At 36.3% G+C, this 24,273-nt stretch overlaps 1 protein-coding gene and 1 long non-coding RNA gene across 2 annotated transcripts in view; one reads left to right on the plus strand and one right to left on the minus strand.

The window, feature by feature from the left end:
• Positions 1 to 3: 3 nt before the first annotated feature.
• Positions 4 to 4,561, plus strand: LOC136254839 (uncharacterized). Its single transcript, XR_010700800.1, has 3 exons — positions 4 to 458; positions 856 to 2,378; positions 4,267 to 4,561. It is a non-coding gene; the product is annotated as an uncharacterized lncRNA (long non-coding RNA).
• Positions 4,562 to 5,210: 649 nt separating this feature from the next.
• Positions 5,211 to 24,273, minus strand: part of LOC136253805 (probable serine/threonine-protein kinase DDB_G0271682) — a 32,553-nt gene continuing 13,490 nt past the window's right edge. The window contains exons 4-8 of the mRNA XM_066046463.1: positions 23,000 to 23,098; positions 21,605 to 21,685; positions 17,528 to 17,593; positions 12,785 to 12,850; positions 5,211 to 6,407 (exon numbers count right to left, since the gene is read on the minus strand). Coding sequence (XP_065902535.1) covers positions 5,352 to 6,407; positions 12,785 to 12,850; positions 17,528 to 17,593; positions 21,605 to 21,685; positions 23,000 to 23,098 — 1,368 coding nt within the window. The 3' untranslated portion in view covers positions 5,211 to 5,351. The remainder of the gene's footprint in view (positions 6,408 to 12,784; positions 12,851 to 17,527; positions 17,594 to 21,604; positions 21,686 to 22,999; positions 23,099 to 24,273) is intronic.

Consider the following 24,273-nt stretch of genomic DNA (forward strand, 5'->3'; position numbering starts at 1 on the left):
ATAATAGTGAACCACATGAGAGCGCTACAATGTCGCGTTGATTACTAAAGATGTACGTACCCGGCCCTCAAAGATCATCTGTGATGAGAGGATAATTTTATTCAGCAGAAGATGGTGTCACGGTAGCTACGCAATTCAGCAAGTCTGAGCCTGACCTTATAGCTACCGGTATCCGGCAGACTATAGATATATAGTCTAGACCCTATCTATGTGAATTTGTGAAAGGGGAGAGGAGGGCTCTGACATGAAGTGTGCATTATTAAAACGATTTTTTTTTTGTTGCATAAATTGAACTTTTAGTTGCTTTTTTTGAAACCATCAAATGAGATGAAGTGTTACACTAAAGAAGTGATTACTGAACTCAAAAGTTTTTATTTTCGCGTCTAGTACTTTAGGGGACGCGAAAAGTAGTATTAGGTTAGGGTCAGGTTCAACTTTGGTTTCTTCTTCACCTTTAGGCCACTCCAAATAAATTCTCTGTTTCCCGTCCCGACCGCCCGCATCTAGTTACTGCCAGCTCTAAATATTCCATCATTCCGTATTCTTCCATTATTTTCCGGTTATTCTTGCATACTGATAGGCTCAGTAAAAGCCATCTTGAAACAGTGTCAGCTCACGTGTCAACAGTGCTGTCAAGTCAGCACAAACTTCACGTTTGTGTTGTTTTTGCAACTTACAAAGGAAGGAACAAGCTTAAGCATGCTTTTATGCAGCCTTTTTGGCTGTGCCAGGCAAATAATGGCTTGAAAAGCTAGCCAATCTTATAATGAAATAATGGAAATAGACTGCCCGCCCGCATGCAAATATTCCCTAGTCCAGGACGGGAAACAGAGAATTTATTTGGAGTGGCCTTAGGTTACGTTCTTCTTACTATGATACTGACACTACTACATAGCTATTTGAGTAGCATTTATAAAAAAGGAAAAGTAGGGAAGGTGGATAGCTAGCAGCGGTAGCACATGGTTAGTACACTTGTTTAAAGCTCCAGTAGACCAGGGTTTGAGCCCCAGCTGAGTTTTGTGATTTTTCGTTTAGTCACTTTTTTGTCTAAGTTTTACTGTTGATTCAATAGCCAATACAGCTTATTGAATCGACTTTCGGTTCAGTATCCACTACTTTATAATCATACTTACAATTCCTCAGTCACATACGACCACAAAGACCAAAGTCAAAGTAGGCATGGCAAGGATGGATACAAAACAATTAAATTAATTAGTCCAAGTTGGATTGCTGCGAGCAAGAATATTCTCTGGGACGCAGTGATAGCAATTGCTGCTGCTCTATCAAGTACTGTTTTGGAGTGGGATAAAATTTGATTTTAAATGATTTTTTTATTGCCGAAATGGTTTTGTCAAGGTAATGGCCAAGACAGCCAGTTTCTGCCATGTAGCACTGACTCACGAAGCCCAAGCCATCAAACTCAGCAACGATTTGTTGGTACTCAGGCTTTCCTTCTTTATGCTGATGAACAGCAGTAAGATCAGTGTGAGAATTAAATGGGGAGGTGAGCTCAAGTAATGACACGGTTTTCAGTTCTTCACTATACACAACTATATCAGGCCAGTAAGGGCATACTAGTAAAGCAAGTGGAATTGTAGCAGGAGGTGAATCTGATTCATGTTTAATGCAGTGGTGTGGGTCTCGCATTGCCTAGAGTTTAAACCATATGTGACCCAATTTTGGAAAACCATCTTTTTGCAGTACACATTAATTGGTCAATTTTCTCTTTTATACAGCGTAGCTAAAATGGTAAATTTTAGCTTGATATCTTAAAGCATTCTAGAGATATAGCAAATTTAGGACATTGTTAGTGATTTTCTGTTTTTCACCAGATGTATAGTGTGGGTGGGTGGGTCATTTCCATTATCCCTAGTAACTACTGTGTATACTTGCTACACTGTATATATAGCTGGCAGTTAAACTTGGATAACTACACATACGTACGGGTATTCTCACAACCATATACATCTGGATGCCATAGCTTGGGCAGTATTCTCTAGTTATATTGTTGTAGAAAAAAAAGGAAGTTTACATATTAGCTAAATAATCACTATAAGGCCACTATTTAATGATTTTTTTTTTGTTTTTCATCAGTGCCTACCTGCATTTTTACTGCCGCATGATTTCCCCATTATTGAACATTTAACCTTTATTTCATCTGATTAACAAAATACAATAATGAGAATGTGCAGTTCATTTTTCAAGATTCCAGCACTCATACAGTAGCTAGCTACCTTGCCCATTGTAGCAAGCGAATGTGAAAGATTGGTGCAATAAAGCTTGGAAGTAAGAAGTTGATCCTTGAGTGAAACTGATCACATGACGAAGAACAAATGTACATCTAAAGAGGATAGTTGCCAAACTACGTACCTAGTTAGGTAAGTTAGCAATTTGCCTGTTATGCAGAGACCTAGCTGGAGAGTATGTAGGTATGAAAATAAGTCTAGCTAACTATATTGTGGCAAGTACTATGGATAATGGTAATGATCCACCCACCCACACTCCACATTTGGAATTTCTGCTGAAAAACAGAAAATCACCAAGTAGTAGCCTAATGTTGGTCTTAAGAGTCTTTTTATCTTGAACACCACCACCAGTAATTGAGGACACCACCTATAAAACTTTACAAACAAAGAGCCAGAACTTCAATAAGACAGCTTTTTCAACCACCGAATAACTGATCAGTGGAGTGACTTTTGTTTAGTTTTGTAATCTCAGCACCCACAGTTAATTAACTTTTTTAACTCTAGATTTGACAATTATTGGTCAGTAATAGGATATGGATACACCTCAGGCCTAATGTGTTATACATTGGTTTATCCATAAATAAACAAGATCCTGATCCATACTTCAGATGTAATTACGTATAGTTGTCCTTCATGACAGTTCACTTCAACTTCTTATTTTTAAATTCTGCAAACACTAATGTCAGATTGTTCACTGCACAAATATTTCACTTATCACCTTATAGTTCTACAAGAAATTAAATCTTTAAAGTAGCTAAGTTGTGTGTGTTCATCTTGCAGATGTTCTTAGATTGAATATACTCTAACAGAGCAGTCACTTACTCTAATATAGCAGTCAGTTTCTACTTGGTTATATATTTAGTATTATTATAATTACTAGGACCAAGTCACATACAACCAAGTACATGTACAAATGGGACAAGCTAACAACAGGAAAAGGCATATGCTATGTAAAAGGCATATGCTATGTAGCTAGCACACTTTGGTAGGAGAATAAACTACTCCCAGTGGTGCAATACAAACACCAGTCATATAGCATATTATGTAATTGCATGGCACTAGCATGGTTTTCTAAGCTGGTAATTAACTGTAGATGTGACTGCTACAACTGAATTAAAAGTAGTACTAAAGATAATAAGAAATGTGATTAAAATTATGTCAAATAATAATAAATAAATAATGTTTGAGAAAACTACAAGGCCTAAGGCTTCGCACTCACTGGGAATAGAATCCATGTTGAATGAAGAGACAATTTTATAATGGGTGGGTGTTTTCGTGGAGGTGATAGAAATGGCATGACAATTCTATTTAATGCTGATAAAAGCATTTAGCACATGACGCCCACTACAAAGCAGTTAATTGACCAGGTGGATTCAAACAGCGATCTAGATGAACAAACTACTGATTTTGAAAGTGTTGCCAGTTGTCACACTAGTCTCAAGCCGCCATGCCAGCTGCTGGTGGATACTCTCCATGTAAGCAAGATTAAGGGTAGCTCCCTGTAAACCGAAAGATTAAGGTTATGTTATAGTCATGCAACAATGCTTGTTTATTACCATAATTTGTTTGTTCTGTATTAAATTAATAATGTCTTTTTTCCTGGGTACTGACACTAGTTGTGCTGTATGCTTAACTGAATAAATATCTCCCGCGTATGTTGTGAATGTATGTGCCAATAACAGTGTGTACACATCACTTTGAAGTCTTGTGATTGTCAGATACCAGTTAAACTACTTGCCCATGTACTGTATGTGTATCATTTCACTGGCTAGTGCTGGCTATGGTGGCACATGTCCTATTGGTAGGTTGCTGCATTGGTGTATGTACTTGGTTGTATGTGATGTGGTCCTAGTAATAATAATAGATGTATATTAGGGGTGTGCAATAATGAAAATTTTATAATGTACCTCATTATCACGATTATCATACTTGACTACACATGTAAATACTAATTAGATACTCTATTAAATTATCACTGTGCCATGTGTCACCTCATTATACAGTTGTGCTTGCTTTATAGCTACATCTGGAAGCCAGTATCATGACAAAAATTAAAGTATTTATTAGAATTATACCTGGAATTGTAATTTTTATCATTTCACGTTGACCACATGTAGTTTACAGAAGTATCCAGAAGTTTCCTGTTATCATGATAATGCAATAATGAAAGCTTTTGCAATAATGATAATGATGTTTCATGATAATCGATTATTCATGATTACTGCACTGCACTAATGTATATACGCATTTGTACCTTATAATGCTCATTGTCAATTTCTGGTGTTGATTCAACTTATTATGCTCAATATATCATAGCTGGCTATTAGCTGCTGTAAGTTCATGAGGAATCTTTGTGAATAATATTATTCCAAAAAATAAACTACTTTCAATCTCATGTTTTATTGATTGTATGAAAAGCTCTGTTCATAAAAGCATTATAATTATATTATTCTTTTGAAAAAAAAATCAAGTTTAGCTAGTAACTAGCAATTGTTCTTTAGCAGTGGCCATGATCCATTGCATGTATAATAATTATTTCATATCTTGAAAAGTGTTCCACACATGCAAATTACCAAGTTATGGCAAGTTTGTTTAACAGTGATTATTTAATTAACTTAATGGATAGAGGTTTGCATCTTTCTTGATCGCAAAGTCTTGAATTGATCTTTCAAGTTTATAGAATTGGGAAAGCCCCTATCTTGTGCTCATACCTAGACACAAAATATAATTATTAATATTACAGTTAATTTTGCTGAACCAGTAATCACATATTTCTTACAGTCTGAGCACATCATAATGTCATTCTTATAATGTGTGCAAGCATATAATTAATGTGTAAAATGTATTGCATAAGTGCCTTCTATGTAATCAAAAATACAATAATATTGTGTATCAAACTATGCTAATTTAATACAGTAGTTATACTTTCTAAAATGTAATAAATAATTCAAAATGACAGCTACTCAAAATACTTTCTTTTTTTTCAAATACAATTACAAAACTTAGTCCAAAAGTTATATATAAAACAGCATCAATATAAAAAATCTTATTTTAAAGTTAAATGTTGCAAGGTACTGGCATAAATAACCACACAACTATAACGTCTTACATAATACTGTTCAGTTGTGTGATCACTGTATCCATACTAGGACGTCTCTGGATCATCTGATCAACACAAGCGGTAATGAGGGGTATCATATTACTCTCTGGTACTCTCCAGTTAACTTGTTGCAACATAGAAATATTGAGGTCACCTGTTGGTAGTCTCCGGGAACACATTTCATACAACAACACTCCAAGGCTAAAAGTATCCATAGCTGGAGTATGGAGACCTTTGCTTGGATCAAGAGCTTCTGGGGCAGCATACACTGGATTTCCTGCATTCACTGTGTGACTTTCTCTCATAAAATTAAACGAACCAAAGTCGGACAACTTTGGAAGCCACTGATTGTCTGGTAGTGGGTTGAGAAGAACATTAGCACTGCTAACATCACGATGTAGTATGGGGGATGGGGGAGTCTTATGGAGATAGTTTAGTCCAAATGCTATTCCAGCAGCAATAGGAATAATCTGATCACTAGAGAGTTGACCATGTTCCAATACTTTTCTGAGACTGGTGTGCATCTTTTCTGTAACAATAATGGGAATTCCCTCATTTGTGGCTCCTATGAACTGCAAAAGGTTAGGATGACGACATTGTGCTGCCATTGTCATCTCTCTATTAAACACATGTAAATTGTAGTCAGAGACCAACTCATTATGAAGACATTTCACTGCCACTTTACAGCCACGGAAAGTTGCTTCTTTCACCCAGCCATATGCTCCTCTCCCTAACTCCTTCTCCTTTAGGCTTATTTCGTTTCTGTTTACAAGCCATGTCTGTTGTTGTTGCAATGTATTAGAATGCTGCTGTTGCTGTAGATGTTGAATCTCTTGTCTCTGCTGCTGTAGCAGTCTTTGATTTTCTTGCTTTTCTTGTCTAAGATTCTGCAATTCTGCTTCTTGTCCATGTATTCGTTGTAGGAGATTCTGGTTATCTTCAAATAGTTGTTGTTTCTGTGCAACAATGAGATTATTTTCTTCCCTCAAACTTTGCAATTGTCTCTCTAATTCCTGCACACGTTGATGCAAAGATCGATCTTGCTGATCTACTGAGGGTTTCTGCATAAAAAATTATACAAAAAGCAAATTTGTTCAGTTTTACCAGTTGCATTACTTTTTAATGCTTGTAATTTTCTTTCAAAATTTTACACTTATTTTTATGCATTACTAAATGTATAGCAGGTTTGCTCTCTAAAGTAAATAGTCCCTGCCAAAATGCTGCTCATCTTTATAGTATAGAAATATCATACCAGATAATAACAAGCACCTTTATGGAAGAGTCTTATTATCATTAAAAACAAGAAAACACAATCAAAGCATAGTGACCACACTTTTAAATGACCAGAACTTAGTGACCATGTACCCTATTGTAATGAGCTGAATTTGAAATTCTGCTGCAGAAAGCAAGGCGTGGTAACAAACTCTATAAATTAACAGCAAAATCGAGAAACTCTAATAAAGCAGTTATAGCTTGTAAATCATAGCTATAATATGTGACTGGGCCTGTGAAAATAGGGCATGTGGGCACATGATTTTTGCCTACTTTTTGAAACCTCCATCACTCGTAACTTTTTATACCGCTATGCTATTGCAATGCAATTTTGAGCTCTTAGTAAACATTTAATTGTCTTTATGATGCAAGTTACAGAAAGCAGATATTCTGTTCCAATACTGAGATACAACGTGTTGTGTGATGGGGTGTAGTTTGTGCCCACATGCCCTGTTATCGCAGGCCTGGTCACATATATGTACTTCATCACAAAAACATAACAGACTCATGAAATTAAAAATTATAATTTTAAAAATGAAGAGGATTCTAGCAATGAAACAAGATATGTGACCAGATTTTGGAAAATCACTGTTATGGGTGCATTGTTCATTCAGAGAAAAATGCATTTTAATAATTTAAAGCATTGTTACTCACCAGCCTTGGCAGCTACATGTATGGATATTTCACCAAAGATGGAGCAATTCACAATGTTAAGAGCACCTGGTGGCCAAGGTAATCCCTGTAGAGTTTCCAGCCATTTTAGATAGGTTTTTCACCAGTGTTGCTGTATCACGACGAGGATGGTAATTGAAGGCACCAGACCACAAAACAGCCCGTCACTAACAGTCCACCGAAAGCAGACCCGAAAAGTTGAAGGCGAGCTTGATATGGAAATTGTTAGCCTGATAGTGCAGCAACTTCATGCTGGTGCAGGGACATACCGATGGGGGTTTCCAGGGGTTTCAGGAAACCCCTTTGGATTTACACACTACTTGAAACATTAAGAAATTGAAATTTCAGGTTTCCAGAATCAGAAATTTATCATGAAACAGGACACATTTTATCTTAGTTAAATAATAGTTTCTCACCTGATAGCAACACTTATAACATCATTCTGAATTATGATTTTGGTGAAAAGATTGAGATACTCTAATAAGGCAGTCAGGCAAAATAAACATAAACTACTCTAATATAACAGTCGCTTTGCTGTAGTGGAAACCCCTTTTCAAAATTGCTGCGTACAACCTGTGGTGTTATCTCACTTTTGGCTCTTGTGCCCGTATGGTTGATTTTGCTAAATCTGGTCACATATATATTAAAATTAATGATGGTTTACAACATAGCTAGCTATGTTACTTTGTTTCACTACTTTTTATCATTGAAACCCTAGTTATATTATTCTTAATTTTTTTATTGCATTATTGGAAATAATTATTACGCTTGCAATCAAAGTATTGTAATAGAAAAAGACATGCAATAGCATAGCTTTAAAAAGAAAATCTAAACATTGACAGTGAAAAAATAGGAATTTCCTGCTGGATTTTTGCAATGGCAAACAGTCTCTCTTCTCACAAATATTATTTTAGAAGCTTAAAATGACAAATTTTAATTTATTTGGAACTTTAAACCAATGATTACGGCATTACACAGTCATGTAAAAGTCTGTTGCATTACAATTTTCAGAGGAATGCTTGGTGCAAACAGTTGTCAGGTAGTGATACAAATTACTAAACAATATTTACACAATATTATTATAATGGAATTTGTGAAATGCAAAGCTGACGACATGTAGTAATGTGTCATGTGGCCAACAACCTGGTGTGCCACTCCAGTATTATGAATAGCAATGATGGAATTTTGATACATACCGTGACTAATGTTACTCCACGCTTTTTCATCAAAATGAAGCAAATTTTGCTAACAACTATCCAATTCATTTTTCTTTTATACACATTTGCAAGTGCATCATGTCTAATTATATAGAGGACCTTTATTAGAGGTCATTATATATTTCAACACTACCTTACAGTATGCTAGTACTGATGGAGGTATGGGCTTTCTTGCCTAAAAACATAATATTTAAATAGCATAACTTTTCCTTCATAACAGCTTGGTGGTTTTGCTTAGACTTAATCAAACTCAAAATCCCTTCAGAGCAACCAAAAATCCTTCCAACAAGTTTCTATCACACAGTACAGCAGTACTGTATATTAGTGAAAATGGAGGTTTGGGTTTTCTAAATATCACCTAAAAACCAGCTTCACAATACAGGGCTGTAGTCAGACTTTAATCTGGGTAGGTTCTTTTAGAAGAAAAGTGGACCTTTTTATATGAATCATATTATGGTGTGTGCACCCAGCATGAAACTAAGGGGTCTGGGGGCATGCTCCCCCCAGGACAGTTTTTTGAAAAGAGATACTTAAAAGGTTGAATTTAGTAGCATTTCAGTCAATAAAATAACAATTTTTAAGCTAAGCTGAAGACCAGCTGTATGGATGATATCTGGGAAAATATCTCTGTAATTATACCATCTGCACATGCACGTGTCTTAATAAAAATATATTAGAATGTCACAGTGAATAAGAATGGAAAGATTGAGCACTCTGCCATGATCAACAGGGGTAGTGGAGCAGAACAAATGATGTTTTAAATGATGAAATTGACACATTACGTGGAGTTGAAGCATGGATGCTATTCATGGGCTCTGCATGGAGGGGCTTGTCTACCAAAATCTTATATTTTAATGAAAGCTCAGTTTAGAATGCAAATTACGTAGCTTTTAAAAGAAATGTAATTGTGACTGTTCTATTGTAGTGATTGTTCTAATATAGTGGTTGACTGCTCTATTAGAGTATCTCGATCTTGCATTGCATTTAATGCAAGCAATGAATGAGTTACTCGCAGCACTTAATTTAGCTTCTTATTAGTGGTATCTAGTAAACTGTAGCTAATGGACTTTTGCTCCTGAAAATTTGGACATGTATACTAAAACTGTGGACCTTTTTGGTTACATTATGGACCTTTTTGCTAAAATTGTGGACCTTTTCTCCGAGAGGGTAGTTCTTCAGAACCCCCCGAACCCCCCCTGGCTACGGGCCTGCAATACCTTCCTGGCTGGCACCTTGGTAGTATTGGTAAGGTATATAATCAACCCCAAAAGTGCCTTCAGTATCACCCTAAATGCTTCCAATATATTATTTCTATGATTTTTCTTAATGAAATTTTCTTCTGTCTGCCTGCTTGCCTGATGCCTGATGCAGCACAACCCAATGATGGCTAAGGCTATATGGGCTTGATTTTATCACTGTTTGATGAAGCTTCAGCCTGACGTGCACCATTTTGCAGACCACTGTACTTAAAATGCAAGCATCATGGACTCATCTTTGTCCTTCTTTGTGTCCCATTTCTTTTTGCTGGCAGCCTAAGGTGCTGATTTGTGGTAGTGCAATGGCTTCCTACATTTGTAAATCATCCATAGTTTCCGTGGAGACTGGATTGATGGCAGAATTGCTTCTCATACTGTTCCTCATTTGTAACGCTGTTTAATCAGCTGAACATAGTGAAAGTGTAATTGCTACTTCACTTTTGAGTCAGTACGGTAGTTGGGATGCATGAATTGTCCATATAATTATTTCATGGTGGCTGGATTTATTGCAGAGGCACTTTTCTTACTGTTATTCATTTGTAGCACTGTGTAGCACTGCATAACTAACTGGCTGACCATAGCAGAAAAAGAAGTGTAATGGTCACTTCGATTCACATTTGAGTAGAATTAATGAGAGTTGGGGCATGCTTTCAAATAACCCATTAACTCAGGCGCCATTCTTTCTTTTGATGCTCTATGTACGAATTCACCAGTTATCATAATGTTACAAAAACTAAACAAGCAATTGTTAGGAAAAATTAAGAATTGTAGGAACTTGAAAGTAGGGAAACAAGGGAGGTTGCCTAAACCTGCAGATATTCTAGTGGACATTTAATCCTATATTGTCCTGCAGGTGTAAGCGGCTATCCTTGTTTGCGTACCTTACTTTCCATGATCCCTAGTCCAACTTAAAATTCCTAATTTTACCTTATACTTGTGAAAATAAAATCCTTGAATTTTCTACTCTCTGACTGCCTGATAACTAACTGTGCCTTCAGCCAAGCATAACTGGCCCTAGGTTTGCTTTTCAATTCTGCTTTGTCGGTTCAGCTTAAGATGTATCTCTTTGCCAACCACAGCAGCTACTGTGCATGCATGTATCATGCACATAATTTCCTTTTGTCTTCCTTTCTGTCCCATTTATTTCTTTACTACTGCATAGGTGTTGATTAGTGGTAACGTCTGATGGTTTTAGTACCAAATGGCTGTCACCAGAATTGTCTGTGTAATATTTGTAGTGACTGGATTGATTGCAAAGGTGCTTCTTGTACTGTTGTTTGTTTGTAGTACTGTATACCTTAGAAAATACCTTAGAAAATACCTTAGAATTACCACTTTACTTCTCAGTTTTGAGTCAGGGCACATCTTTCATTATTACTGGATGTGTTTTTTTACACTGTTCTTCATTATTTTGTTATGGGCAGAACAGTACTGAGAATATAATGGCTTTCCGGTATTTGACAAGCATCAAGCCAGTCAAATAATTTATACTATTATGGCTGGTCTTATTCTCTCCTTTGATGCTTACAGTAGTTTAACAGTCATAAATTATGTTACAAAAATAGTAAACAAAGAAGTGTAAAGAAAATTGGACTTTCTTTCATTGCAATAAAAGGCAATGAAGTAAGGGAGGTCATCCACACCTGTAACAATTGTACTTGTGTTTAAATCATCAGTAAAATAATTATAAATAAATAAAATACAACCACTAGGGAACATTCAATCCCTACTATGATCAGTTGCAATGTTCTGTAGCAATACCACTGAAATGTGAATTCAATGTTCAGCTACAGGTGTAGCCTCTGTTTCATACATGTAGTTTTTAAGTTAAACCTCACAAATATAAATAATTATCCTCACACTTGCATGTTTAAATACAGTATGTATTGTGACAGTTACAAGTAGTCTTTCTCGTAATGTATGATGATTGCAATCATGAGAACATTTACAGCATCATTACTGTATATACAGGGTAGTGCTAAATGCCAGACCAGAATGGAACAGAACGGGGCATGCGCCACATTGAAAAATAGTTTTTGCTGATTGTACACCACTTCCAACTGTCACATGGTAGCTAGAATTGTGCTACAGTTAGTTTTCTTCTATTTGTAGGCAAGCTAGAAATCACTCGCTCAAAATTTTTCTATTTATGCCACTGCAAGAATGCATTTTACAATCACCTATGCTGAAAAAGTATCATTTAACCTGCTAAACTATTATTTTGTAAGCATTGTAAACATATAACTCACAGCCACCAACATACACTGGGGTTAACTCTTGTAAATCATTGCCAATGCTGCTGGGCAGACTTCAGAAAACCTTCCTCACTGTTACTAAACTGTTACTAAAGGCTTGGACACAACTATAACATGAAAATACTACAGTAGTACCTTTTAGAATGATAAGGATGTAATTCTACATCAGGATTGAACAGAATTTGATGGATTGGTAAGAACACGATATGCCAAGTGGAGAACAACTTCAAGCACACAATTTGTAGCATGCCTATAAGTAAAAGGAAACTAACTCTAGCACAATTCTAGTCACTGTGTGGCAGTTGGAAACTGTGCAAAATCCATTAATAACATTTTCTTTTCTAATAGGTGTTCACCCCAATTGGTTCCATTACGTTCCATTCCATTCCGGCTTTTAGCACTACCTGTAACGCACATGCAGTAAAAGATGGCCGGATGTCTCAGTAAAAATAGATGACAATTAAATGTGCATGAGTAAGACTAGTATATGGATCATTGCAATAAAAAGTGATTAAATGAGGGAATCATCACCTGAAGTGCAAATTTAATTTATTTTAGGCCGTATACAGTAATCAGCAATAAGCCTGCATAAAAATTGTATTATGTATTTTCTCAATGTATAATTATGCATGTCAAAATCAGAATCATGCAAACTAGTTGGGGTTTCACTCAGCAGGTCACGTAATTAATATTATGAACATGGTTGAAACAAATACATATTAAAATATGAAGTATCAGACACACAGCACAACGGTGACAAACATACATTGGAACTTCTCTCATTTGAGCAGTCTGTTTCAATTACACTGCCAGTTTTGTGTCTCAGAAATGTCTGTAGCAAAGAGATACATGTTACATACTATATGTTAAACCGTATTATTATCAGTTAGTGCTATGCAATTTAATAAAGTTTCTACAAAACATTTGTAGCCACTCCCTCTGAGTTACCTGTAAAAAAGTGTACTATATTATCATAACCGTGCAACCAAATGGTAGTTATTATTAGTAAAATTATCAGGGCACCTAACAAGCACCCTTTAGGCTGTGGGATCATATAAATAGTAAACCCGGGGACCAAAGACCAGGGACTAATGAGGATCCAACTATACATGGAATTTATGAACTTTAAATGATTATAGCTACACCTTTTTTTGTGACTGGATCTGTGAAAACCCAACACAATTGCACAATGGGTGAAACACTTGTGTATTATTAAATGAATTGCACAATTTTTTGAATGCTTTTTTTCATATCGAAGAAAGGAATAAATACCTGGATATCATCTTATTCACCTACTACAGAGGAGTTCAGAAGTATTTGTTTTATTGCAGTAGACTTAAGAACACACAAGTTATAGGCATTTGTTTACGTCACATGGAAGCGATAGTACACGATCAATCTCCTTCACAAATTTCACCTTTGTATGCAGTGAAAAAGGTAATAAAAGGAAAAACTTATCCAGTAATCGATTCCCCTATTCATGGCACACATGATGGTGGAAAGTCCAACTCCGTAGTTCATTCTGTTTTTTGTTTTTTTTGTTTGCTTTTTTTTTTTTTTTTTGTAAACTATTTTAGTAGACGCTTCTAATCTATTCTCCCTATATTTTCTGTAGAAATCGATCTTTCTGTTGTTGCTACTTTGTTAGTATGGCTGTAACTTTGTAAGTTATTGGCATATGCAGCTGAAAATTTGCAAATGGTACACTTGGTTAAGTAGATTATAAAATCTTAATAAGCTGGAATTTGAAAAATGCACAATCGTGTCAGGTTTTCACAGATCTGGTGACCAATACTTGTGCTGGATAACTCTGCCAGTCACAGCAGCTAATCTTGCAAAGCCATACCACCTTTTCCATATCATACTGTGCCTTACAAAATGTCTATATCATTTAGATCTGTAAAGGGTTTGAAGCTGACTGCATTACATGCATTAGGCCACTTGTGCTGTACAATGATCACACTAGTCTAATAAGTGGCCTAGCTACAAAAGTTCAGAACTTTGATGTGCAAGCAAGTATGTTAGAGAAATAGCATTAGTGAAGTGAACGCTTTATGTTACGCTAGTAACTGGACAAACATGCTACTTGCCTCACTCCGTGCATCATGTGGCATTATGGCATACATGTATATGAAGGCTAAGCCATGCCTTTGATTAATACTACCAGCTGCAGAATGAGTTGCCTGTGCTAAGCAGTCCAGTCCCTTTTCAGAGTAGATACTTATAATTTCTAATTCAGGCATTATGAAGGAATGTGACAGAACTATCTACTGTGACTTACAAAGACAGCTAATACAAGCATAAAATGTACAGTGCAAGTATATACACAAAAAATTGGAATTTTCAACTAGAGTAGGGACCACAGCATAATAAAAAGTACTGAAACAAGTTGGAGTAGTGTACAGTGTGCGAAATAACTTTTCAAACATGTCCTGACATTATGTCAGGACATTGTGAAAGTTGAGTGGACATCAAGCAATTTGACCGGACATTTTAATTTTTGCTGTTTCTCCTTTCCTGTGTTTCTACCAAGTTACAGTAGATGTTTGCTTCTGGGGCCACCCATGTACTGTAGAGCTGATTACTACTCAACCACTCACACTGATACTACAGTATTTTAAGGGTAACTACTGGTCACATAAAACAGCTTCTATGGAATCGACAGTGTTGGGAAAGTTACTTTGTAAAAGTAACTAGTTACATATTACATATTACTTGCAACTGAACTATTTAGTTACAGTTACATATTACCCATGAAATAAAGTAACTGTAATAATATTACATATTATATTACTTTGTGTCCACAGCCTTAAGCTGTCACGTGTGAAACTATCACCTTATCACGTGACATGATTGCGCTGTTGGACAATATGCAAATTTTGGTTATAAGTAAGAAGCTGGTGAATAAGCTTCATTCAGTAGGCCTCGTTACTTCGCTGTGGCTGAGCATTACTCAGAGGATAACTAACGAGATTAGTAACTTCGTTACTTGTAGTAATAATATTACGTAATATTAGATTCGTTACAGTAACTATATTACTTAGGTAACGCGTTACATTTGTAAGTAAAGTAGCTTGCGTTATATTACCTGTTTTTATAGCGTATTTCGTTATATTACTTTGTTACCACAAAAGTAATAATATTACGTAACGCGTTACATAAGTAGCGCGTTACTCCCAACACTGGGAATCGATTGTGTTACAAGGAAAGAAGTCATAAGGACTTCTGTCAAGCTCTTCTACATAGCTATATGTAGTCAAACTTTGCTTACGCTACCATTGTTTACAATATATTATATTTGTACTGGCTTTATCTCTAATACAGTGTATGAACAAAAGAGATGCACTGATGTCTTGTTCAGTCTAGCCCAGAGGAGGTTGGATACGATATAAGCACTTCTGAAATTTATTACTGTTAACTGCATATTTCTTATTATGTGACGAGGAGTAAGTGATAGAAGAAATGTTTAGCAATATCCACACCACGATACCTTGTGCTTCTTAAGATGAACAGCAAATTCTTATTGTAAGGAGAGTGTGTGAGTTTCTAATTCTCTGTTCAATTCTCTGTGAGGCCAAGCCATAGTGGCATCTGGTTTTCTTTTTCAATACCCTGGGAGGCTATGTTAGTATGCACATTACTTTGTTAGACAAATATTGTGCTAAAATACATGTACATAAGGCGTCCCTGTAGTATTACACATCGTTCCACCTTTAAACGTTTACACATGTGGTATCCATAGGTTTCAAGAGCGATTTACATGCCTGAAGTAGTGGAGTCGAATGGAGTAGACCGGCTGAATAGACTAAACTTGAAGTGCACTTTCAAATGGTATTTGTGAAAACTTTGGTAAGCATTTTGTTAAATTTCAATACAAAATGTATGTGCTCAAGTGTGCATGTCCAGTCTCCTCTGAGTCTAGCTTAAAATATAAACTGGTTGTACAAGTGATCATGGATACCACAAGTAAAAGTACTACTGGCAATCAGGTTATAAATACATTTACTACTACAGTACAGGTGACCGAGACAAGTAGGCTGGCACAGCATAGCAAACTGTTAACCTCAGAGTACATCTTGGGCATACATTTGTGGTCACCACAGAACAAAAACAAATAACTTATAATTACATGTCAATACCATCATGTCTGGCCTCCCTCCTAGCCCAATATAAACTCTGCTACACTTTCAAAGGATACTATTTCCGGACAAATTCAATTATGGCCTGATAACTGATGTAATTTACTGGAAATTGTCCGGTGTCCGGACGTTATTTTGCACACTGAGTGCATGATTTTAATGATATTAAATCACACTAAAACAATAAGACGTGTTATATCCCTACTGTGCTTAAGATACCATAATAGAAATGTACAGCATATGGATATACCCAATTCTTATTGTTTTACTGTGATTTAATGTCGTGTACTACTTCAGCTTGTTTCAGTACTTTTTATCAATATGCTATGGTCCCCTACTGTAGTTGAGAATTCTAAATATTTTGCGTCCTTACACAATACTGAATATATACTTGCTTTCCGGTATTTGATATATATGGCATACATTAAGTCTGTCAAACAATTTATACTATTATGGCTGGTCTTAATCTCTCCTTTGATGCTTAGTTTAATGGTCATAAATTGTGTTACAAAACAGTAAACAAAGCAGTGTAAGAAAAATTGGACTTTCTTGAGTAAGAATCATCAAAATCAAAGGCAATGAAGTAAGGGAAGTCACCAACACCTCTAACTAAGGTACTTGTGTTAAATGATCTGTAAAGTAAATAAAAACTACAACCACTAGGGAACATTTAATCTCTACTATGTATGATTAGTTGCGATATGACTGAAATACGAATTCAATGTTCAGCTGCAGCTGTACCTCTGTTTCATAGTTTTTTATTTATACCCTCACAAATACAAATATCTATTTTTCCTCACACTTGCATGTTTAAATACAGTATCTTCTGTGACAGTTACAAGTAGTCTTTCTCAGAATGTATGATTTATTTATCTATTGTATTTGATTTTTATTGGCTTAATAAGGTGGGTACAGGGGGCAACAAAGCCTATAGGGGTACCACCACCTATAGGGGTACCACTGCCTATAGGGGTACCACCCACCACCACCTATGATTACAATTATGAAAATATTTACAGCAGCAGTACTGTATACACATGCAGTAAAAGATGGCCAGATGTCTCAGCAGAAATAGATGACAATTAAATATGCATGAGTAAGACTAGTATATGGATCATTGCAATAAAAACTGATAAATGAGGGAATCATTACCTGAAGTGCAAATTAAATTTTATTGTAAGCCTTATATAGTAAACCTGCATAAAGATTGTATTATGTATAGCTACAGTATGTAGGTCAAACCCAGAATTATGCAAACTAGTTAGGTTTTCACTCAGCAGGTCACGAAATTAATATTATGAACATGGTTGAAACAAATACATATTAAAACATGAAATATCAGACACACAGCACAAGGGTGAAAAACATACATTGGAACTTCTCTCGTCTGGACAGTCTTTTTCAGTCACATTGCCAGTTGTGTGTCTCAGAAATGTCTGTAGCAAATAAATACATGTTACATACTATAATATTATGTTAAACTGTATTGCTATCAGTTAGTGCTATGCAATTAATAAAGTTACTACAAAACATTTGAAGCCACTCCTCTGAGTTATAAAGTGTAAACCCTATATTATAATCTTTCAACCAAATGGTAATTGTTATTATTAAAATTATCAGAAGCACCCTTTAGGCTGTGGGGTTGCATAAACAGTGAAACCAGGGACCAAGGACCCAGGACCCCAGGGACTAATGGGGACCCAACTGTTAATGAAATTTATATACTTCAGTACGATGTTCATAGCTACTGTTTTTTTTTGTGACTGGATCTGTGAAAACCCAACACAATTGCACAATGGGTGAAATGCTTGTGTATTATTAAAAGAAATTCCATAATATTTGAATGCGTTTACGTATTGAAGAAAGGGAATAACAGCAAAAACCTGGATATCATCTTATTCACCTACTCAAGAGGAGTTCAAAACTCTTTGTTCCTATCATTGCAGTAGATCCAAGGACACGCAAGTTATATGTAATTGTTTACGTCATATGGAAGTGATATTACTCAATCAATCTTTCTTGACAAATTTCACCTTCGTATGTAGTGAAGAAAGGCAATAACAGGAAAAATTTTCCCAGCAATCGATTCCCCTGTTCATGGAAAATGGGATGGTACAAAGTTCTACTCCATACGCCATTCTGTTTTTTATAAGTTACAACTATTTTAGTAAGCACTTGTAATTTACTCTCTCTATACTTGCTGTACAAATCGATATTTCTGTTGTTGTTACTTTGGTAGTACGGTTGTACCTTCGTAAGTAATTGGCATATGTGACCGGATCTGCGAATAGGGATCTTCCACACACATCCAATTCTATAAACTTCGGAGACCATAACTTAGTGCTCAAGTAACATATTGACCACCATCTGTTCAGTTATGTTGGTACTCACTACTGACCAAATTTCAAGTCAATAGCTCGACTTTGAAGGTATGAATTGTGAAAGTTTGCAAATTGGATGTGTGCGTATGACCCTTTTTGCAAAGCCAGTCACATGAGACTGAAAATTTGTAGAGGGTACACTTGGCTAAGTAGATTATAAAATTTTAATAAGCAGGAATTTGAAAAATGTGTGATTGTGTCAGGTTTTCACAGATCTGGTCATCTATACTTGTGCTGGATACCTCTGCAAGTCACAGCAGCTAGCCTTGCAAAGCCAATACTGTAACATCTTTTCTACATCATGCTGTGCCTTACACGATGTCTATATAATTATTCTATATATATTAATTGGAATTGTAAACTCCTCTGTGAAAGGGTCTGTAGCTGACTGAATTACATGCGCTGGCTACTTGTACTGTACAATGATTACACTAGTCTAATAAGTGGCCTAGCTACTAAAGTTCAGAACTTTGTGCAAGCAAGTATGCCAGAGAAATAGTTTTAGTGAAGTGAACACTTTATGACAGGGGTGACGGAGAAGGGAGGCTGTTGTCCTGTGAAAAAAAATTATGGGGGCTTAGCCCCCCCTAAAGATGATGGAGAGCCTAGCTCAAATAAATGGCATCAATAATTCGAGATACTCTAAAAGAGCAGTCACAGTATTCTTAGAGGAGCAGTGTAGCAAGCTATGTATATAGTTATAAATAAGGAGATATAGCCTAGTTGGTGGAGGGCAACTATTGCCAGCAGATGGTGACCTCTTTTTGGTCTTTAACGTACAGCTAGGCCATGGTATCACCAATCTAGACCTCACCCCCCTTAAATAAAGGTGTCTCCTATATGTCACACCAGTAACTTGACAAACACACTACGTGCCTCACTTCATGCATCGTGTAGCATATGAAGATTAAGCCATGCCCTTGATTATTGCTACCAGCTGCAGGATGAGTGGCAGTCCAATCCCTTTTCAGAGTAGATACTTATACTTTCTAATTCAGGCACCGTGACAGAAAAATAGTGGTCTGGCTATGCAAGACTTTCTACAGTGACTTACAAAGACAGCTTAGACAAGCATAGAATGTACAGTGCAAGTACACAAAAAATTGGACTTTTCAACTACAGTAGGGACCATATAGCATATCAAAACAAAAGTACTGAAACAAGCTGGAGTAGTGCACAATATTTAATCACAGTTAAACAATAAGAAGTTTTATATCCCTACTGTGCTCAAGATACCATAATAGAAATGCACAGTAGGGATATAACACTCCTTCAGTTATTGTTTTACTGTGATGTAATATTGTGCACTACTCCAGCTTGTTTCAGTACTTTTTATCAATGTGCTATGGTCCCTACTGTAGTTGAAAATTCCTACTTGTTTGTTTAATATTTTTTTAAATAAAATTTTTATGACTGGTGAATCCACACATACCACATCAAAAAGAAGAAATGGTGCTGCACGCCTCGGCTATCAATTATCATCTGAAAAGTGAAGCATCCATTTGTTGTCAGCTATGTTTAACCTACTACACAGCATTACGAATCAAGAACTGTTCCAAGATCACCTCTGCAATCAAAGTAGCCACTATGAAAAATAGAGACAATTCCCATTACAATGGGAAGCCATCATGCGTTACTGCCAAATCAATATGTTTCGCTATCAGCAAAGATGGGGCACAAAGGAGGACGCTGGTAAGTCCATGAAGAATGCATTGTAATAATTTTTTAAAATATCATAGCAACTTGTTGAAAATATTTTGAGTCAATCTGAAGGCTTTTTTGAGCTTAGTTTCAAAGTGAGACCGGTTTTTGGGTGATATTTTCATGGACCATGCCCACCCCTTTGTGGTCCATACTATACAGTACTATATATATATATAAACATTGTGAAGTATGTAAAGATCCATGGTCTTCAGTCCCAATGCTGTAGAGCAGGGCCGCCCACAGGGGGGGGGGGGGGGGGGGGGGGTCAACTGGGGAATTTTGCCCCGGGCCCCAGCCTGAAAGGGGCCCCAGGAGGCCCCATGAAGGGCCCCTTGAATACCTGTTTAAAAGATCGATATACTCTAATAGAGCAGTCAGATCTAAATACTCTAATAGAGCAGTCACGGTATTCTTCAGAGGAGCAGTGTAGCAAGCTGATAGATAAGGAGATATGGTCGGTGAGGAGTAGTTATTGTCATTGTTAGCAGGTCATAACCTTTTTTTTTTGGTCTTCAACTTACAGCTTGGGTGAAGTTGTGATTCAGAATGGAAACCTCCTTGCATCTGGGACCCCACTTTAACTTTTTTCCCTGGGCCCCTTAATTTCTCTGGGCGGCCCTGACTGTAGAGTAATGCAAGTGGAAGTTATGGCTGTGAATGTAAGCGCATGTAGTTTATTTTCAGTATGGTCACTGTAAAAATTGATTTCTTTGCTCTTCCTACTGTCTAGCAGTACAATTCCAAAAGCTGCATGTCATCACAATATAAATATCCTAATGGTGATCTATTCCTTGGACACAGTAGATAATGCTGAGTATATATAAAAGTAATTCAGGGGTTGTATGAACTAGGTGGGCTTTTGCTGAGATGGTCATGTAATATGTGAATACAGTTTAAACAAATACAAATAATACAAAGTGTCAGACACACAGCACAACTATCACATGTATACAGTGCAACCTCTCTTACGTATTTGGGAAGTCTAGTTTACACTACTGAACAAAAATGTCTATAATATGCCAAATATTATTATATAAGCTAAAGTGTACTGCTAAAGTGTACTGCTTTCAGTAGCGTTATAGATGCACTTTAGTGAGCCATGTGAAAGTTGGTATAAAATTTTTGGCTAGTTGTAAAATGTGCTGTGTCACAAATGGCAGTTATTTTTTAGTAGTAAAAGGAACAAGCCACGGCACATAAGTGGTAAACAGCACCCTTTAGGCTCTGCCTTGTCCTTTAACTTCACTATTGTCAGTATGAGCCACATATTAATTTGAGCTGTCTGGGCAATAGATCCTGAAGTGTCCAGATAAAAGCTCAGAGGTTCAGTTGTATATACTATTATGATGGTGCTATACAAACCTTTTGCATATATGACAACAGCAACTGCACCACCTTATGATGTCCTTCAGTTTTAGCAATATCAAGTGGTGTTTTGTTTTCCTACATAATAAAACAGAGATGGATATTTATTACACATTGACAGATGCATATGTATAGTGTATTCCTGGTTCAGAATAAAGCCTCCATATTGAGACATTTTAAAAGAACATTACATTATGATACATTCATCTTCATATTTTCACACAAAGTATGGTGACACATTCACTGCCATTCAATGATGTTCTCCAAATAAGGAGCATAATGGAAACCGATGTAGCTACATAAAACGTATTACTAGTTGATAGACATACTCATAGTGTGCCTTGTGTGTAGTATAAATAACAATGGTTTATTTTGAAAACAATTAAGATAGCATGTACTTGATTTCTACAGGTGAATTGATTGTGGTGAATGGGATATATCTAGATAATGATGTATGAGAAACTTTATAAGATTATTGAAATTGGCTTGTTAGGTCATCATCTATAGAACATTAATGAACTGATGGCGCTATCCATGCAGTACCTTGTTAATTATAAGCTCAAACCAGTGATTTAAAATACTTATAACTCCGTAAAATTTGCACAACACAATTTTTGGACAACTTAGCTACTGCAAAGCTGACATCATACAAATTTCACATTGTATTGTGAACTAAGATGCTTTACTACTCTTATCACAATTGTATATACTCAAGTTTTAAACCATACACCAGGGTAATGTATGAAGCAAGTGTCACAGTACAATTTACACACTGTATAGTAGTCATGGAAAACATGGTCATAAATACATTTTGCACTTTTATAAGCACAAGGAGGCTGGTGCTCTACATTTGTTTGCATGACCACCACAAACCATCAACAAATTCATAAATACTAAATACATCTTTGTAAGGCTGCTAGTGGTGTTGAGCAACAATATTGTTGACCGGACCAAAAGACTCATCACATGTAGTGGATCGTACAACAACCCTTGCCACACTACATCATCCACAACACCTTGCATCATGCAGTTCCATAGACAAATGCAGCTACTAATAAACTGGTACATACATAAATATATTAAACGCAGACAGTTTAAAACTATAGTACTACATTACTTGCATCCTCAACAATAACAAACCCACAATACCTCCAAGCTGACAAATATCCTAGAAACATGCTTATCTCTTTATTAGCTTAAACATGTTATATTTAATGACTAGTGAGATACATGCTAAACATCCAACCATAAACAATAATGGCATTATCATCAGTACTGGGTGCAGGCTATCACAATAACTTAAAACTTTAACACATTAATCCATGGGAAGAATCTGCTGATGTGATAATAAGCTCACACAATGATTATGTAACAAACTGACACAAAACTTACTTTGTTCTTTATTTCCACATTAGCTCCATTTTGTAGCAACACTAAACATGTATCATAACGACCCCAGTCAGTAGCTCTATGTAGTGGAGTATCTCCATCCTAAATAAACAATTGTCACATGTACCACGCACTACCACACTTGGCACTGTGGTGTACTGTATAATAGAGTACATATCATAACCGCCTAATGTTGTACACTGATATTCGACTATTAAAATTGCACAAATTAATAAAGCAAATGACTGAATGACATACAGACTACCGGCAACAATGTACAATAGCAACACTTTAATCAAATACCCACTCTGTTGTATAACACAACTGCATGATATAGCATGGATATAGGTGGGGGGAGAGAAGGCGCACAAGTAGAAGTAGAAATCACTACATGCCATGCTATGTGTCGACTGAGGTCATGATTTCCTGATAAAATTGAGTATAGGTTGTGAAAGAGTATTTACAGAGCAGGTATGGTGTTTCCACTTCCTGGACTGTGCATTACAGAATTATGTCCTCTCATCCCTATTTTGGCAAAAAGACATTCCATCTTTGCTATCAATGTCCATATACACCAAACCATGCAAGCAGTAATCCTTGGTTACTTCCACTGTAAGTCTCTAAGAGGTACTTATTAGGCAGCCCATCATCACTTATGCAACCAAGGTGACAAAGCTAATGAAGACATGCACCTTCCTGTGATGAAATCAGTAACCTACCACTGCATACAAACGCAGCTGACAAAAAACAGCAGTTATAGTAGAAAACTATGCTCCCTGTTTGCACTGTTGACATTGTGATACTCTGTGTACTGGCACATCATACATTTTGACATCTTGGATCCAGAGCCTATAACATCGATGTTCCCACAACACACAGTAAAATACAGAGCACAACAGCTGTATTATGCATTCCTTTGTAAATAGTCTGTGTGTATCTATTTGATTCTGTCCTGGAGGTTGGTAAATAAACAGTATTGCAACAGTTGTATAAATAGGTTGCTCTGTACCCCTGCTCAGGTGAGTAGCCTTCTATAAGCAGTTGAGGAAACTGTTCAACAGGCAACATAGAAGCACAAAGAAGGAGAAGGAGAGTTAAGTGTTTATTATGTAGTTTGTGTATAGAGTAAAATGCGCAGCATAATAATGTGTATACACACACACTGCCTACACAGTATTTAATTACAGAATTCAAGGGTATTGTGTTAATACGCATCTTATATACAAAGTTAATAAGTGGTGGAACTTGTGCTTACTTGGACTAATTTATAAATTCTT

This window comes from Dysidea avara, chromosome 4, assembly GCF_963678975.1.
Source record: "Dysidea avara chromosome 4, odDysAvar1.4, whole genome shotgun sequence".
NCBI lineage: Eukaryota > Metazoa > Porifera > Demospongiae > Dictyoceratida > Dysideidae > Dysidea > Dysidea avara.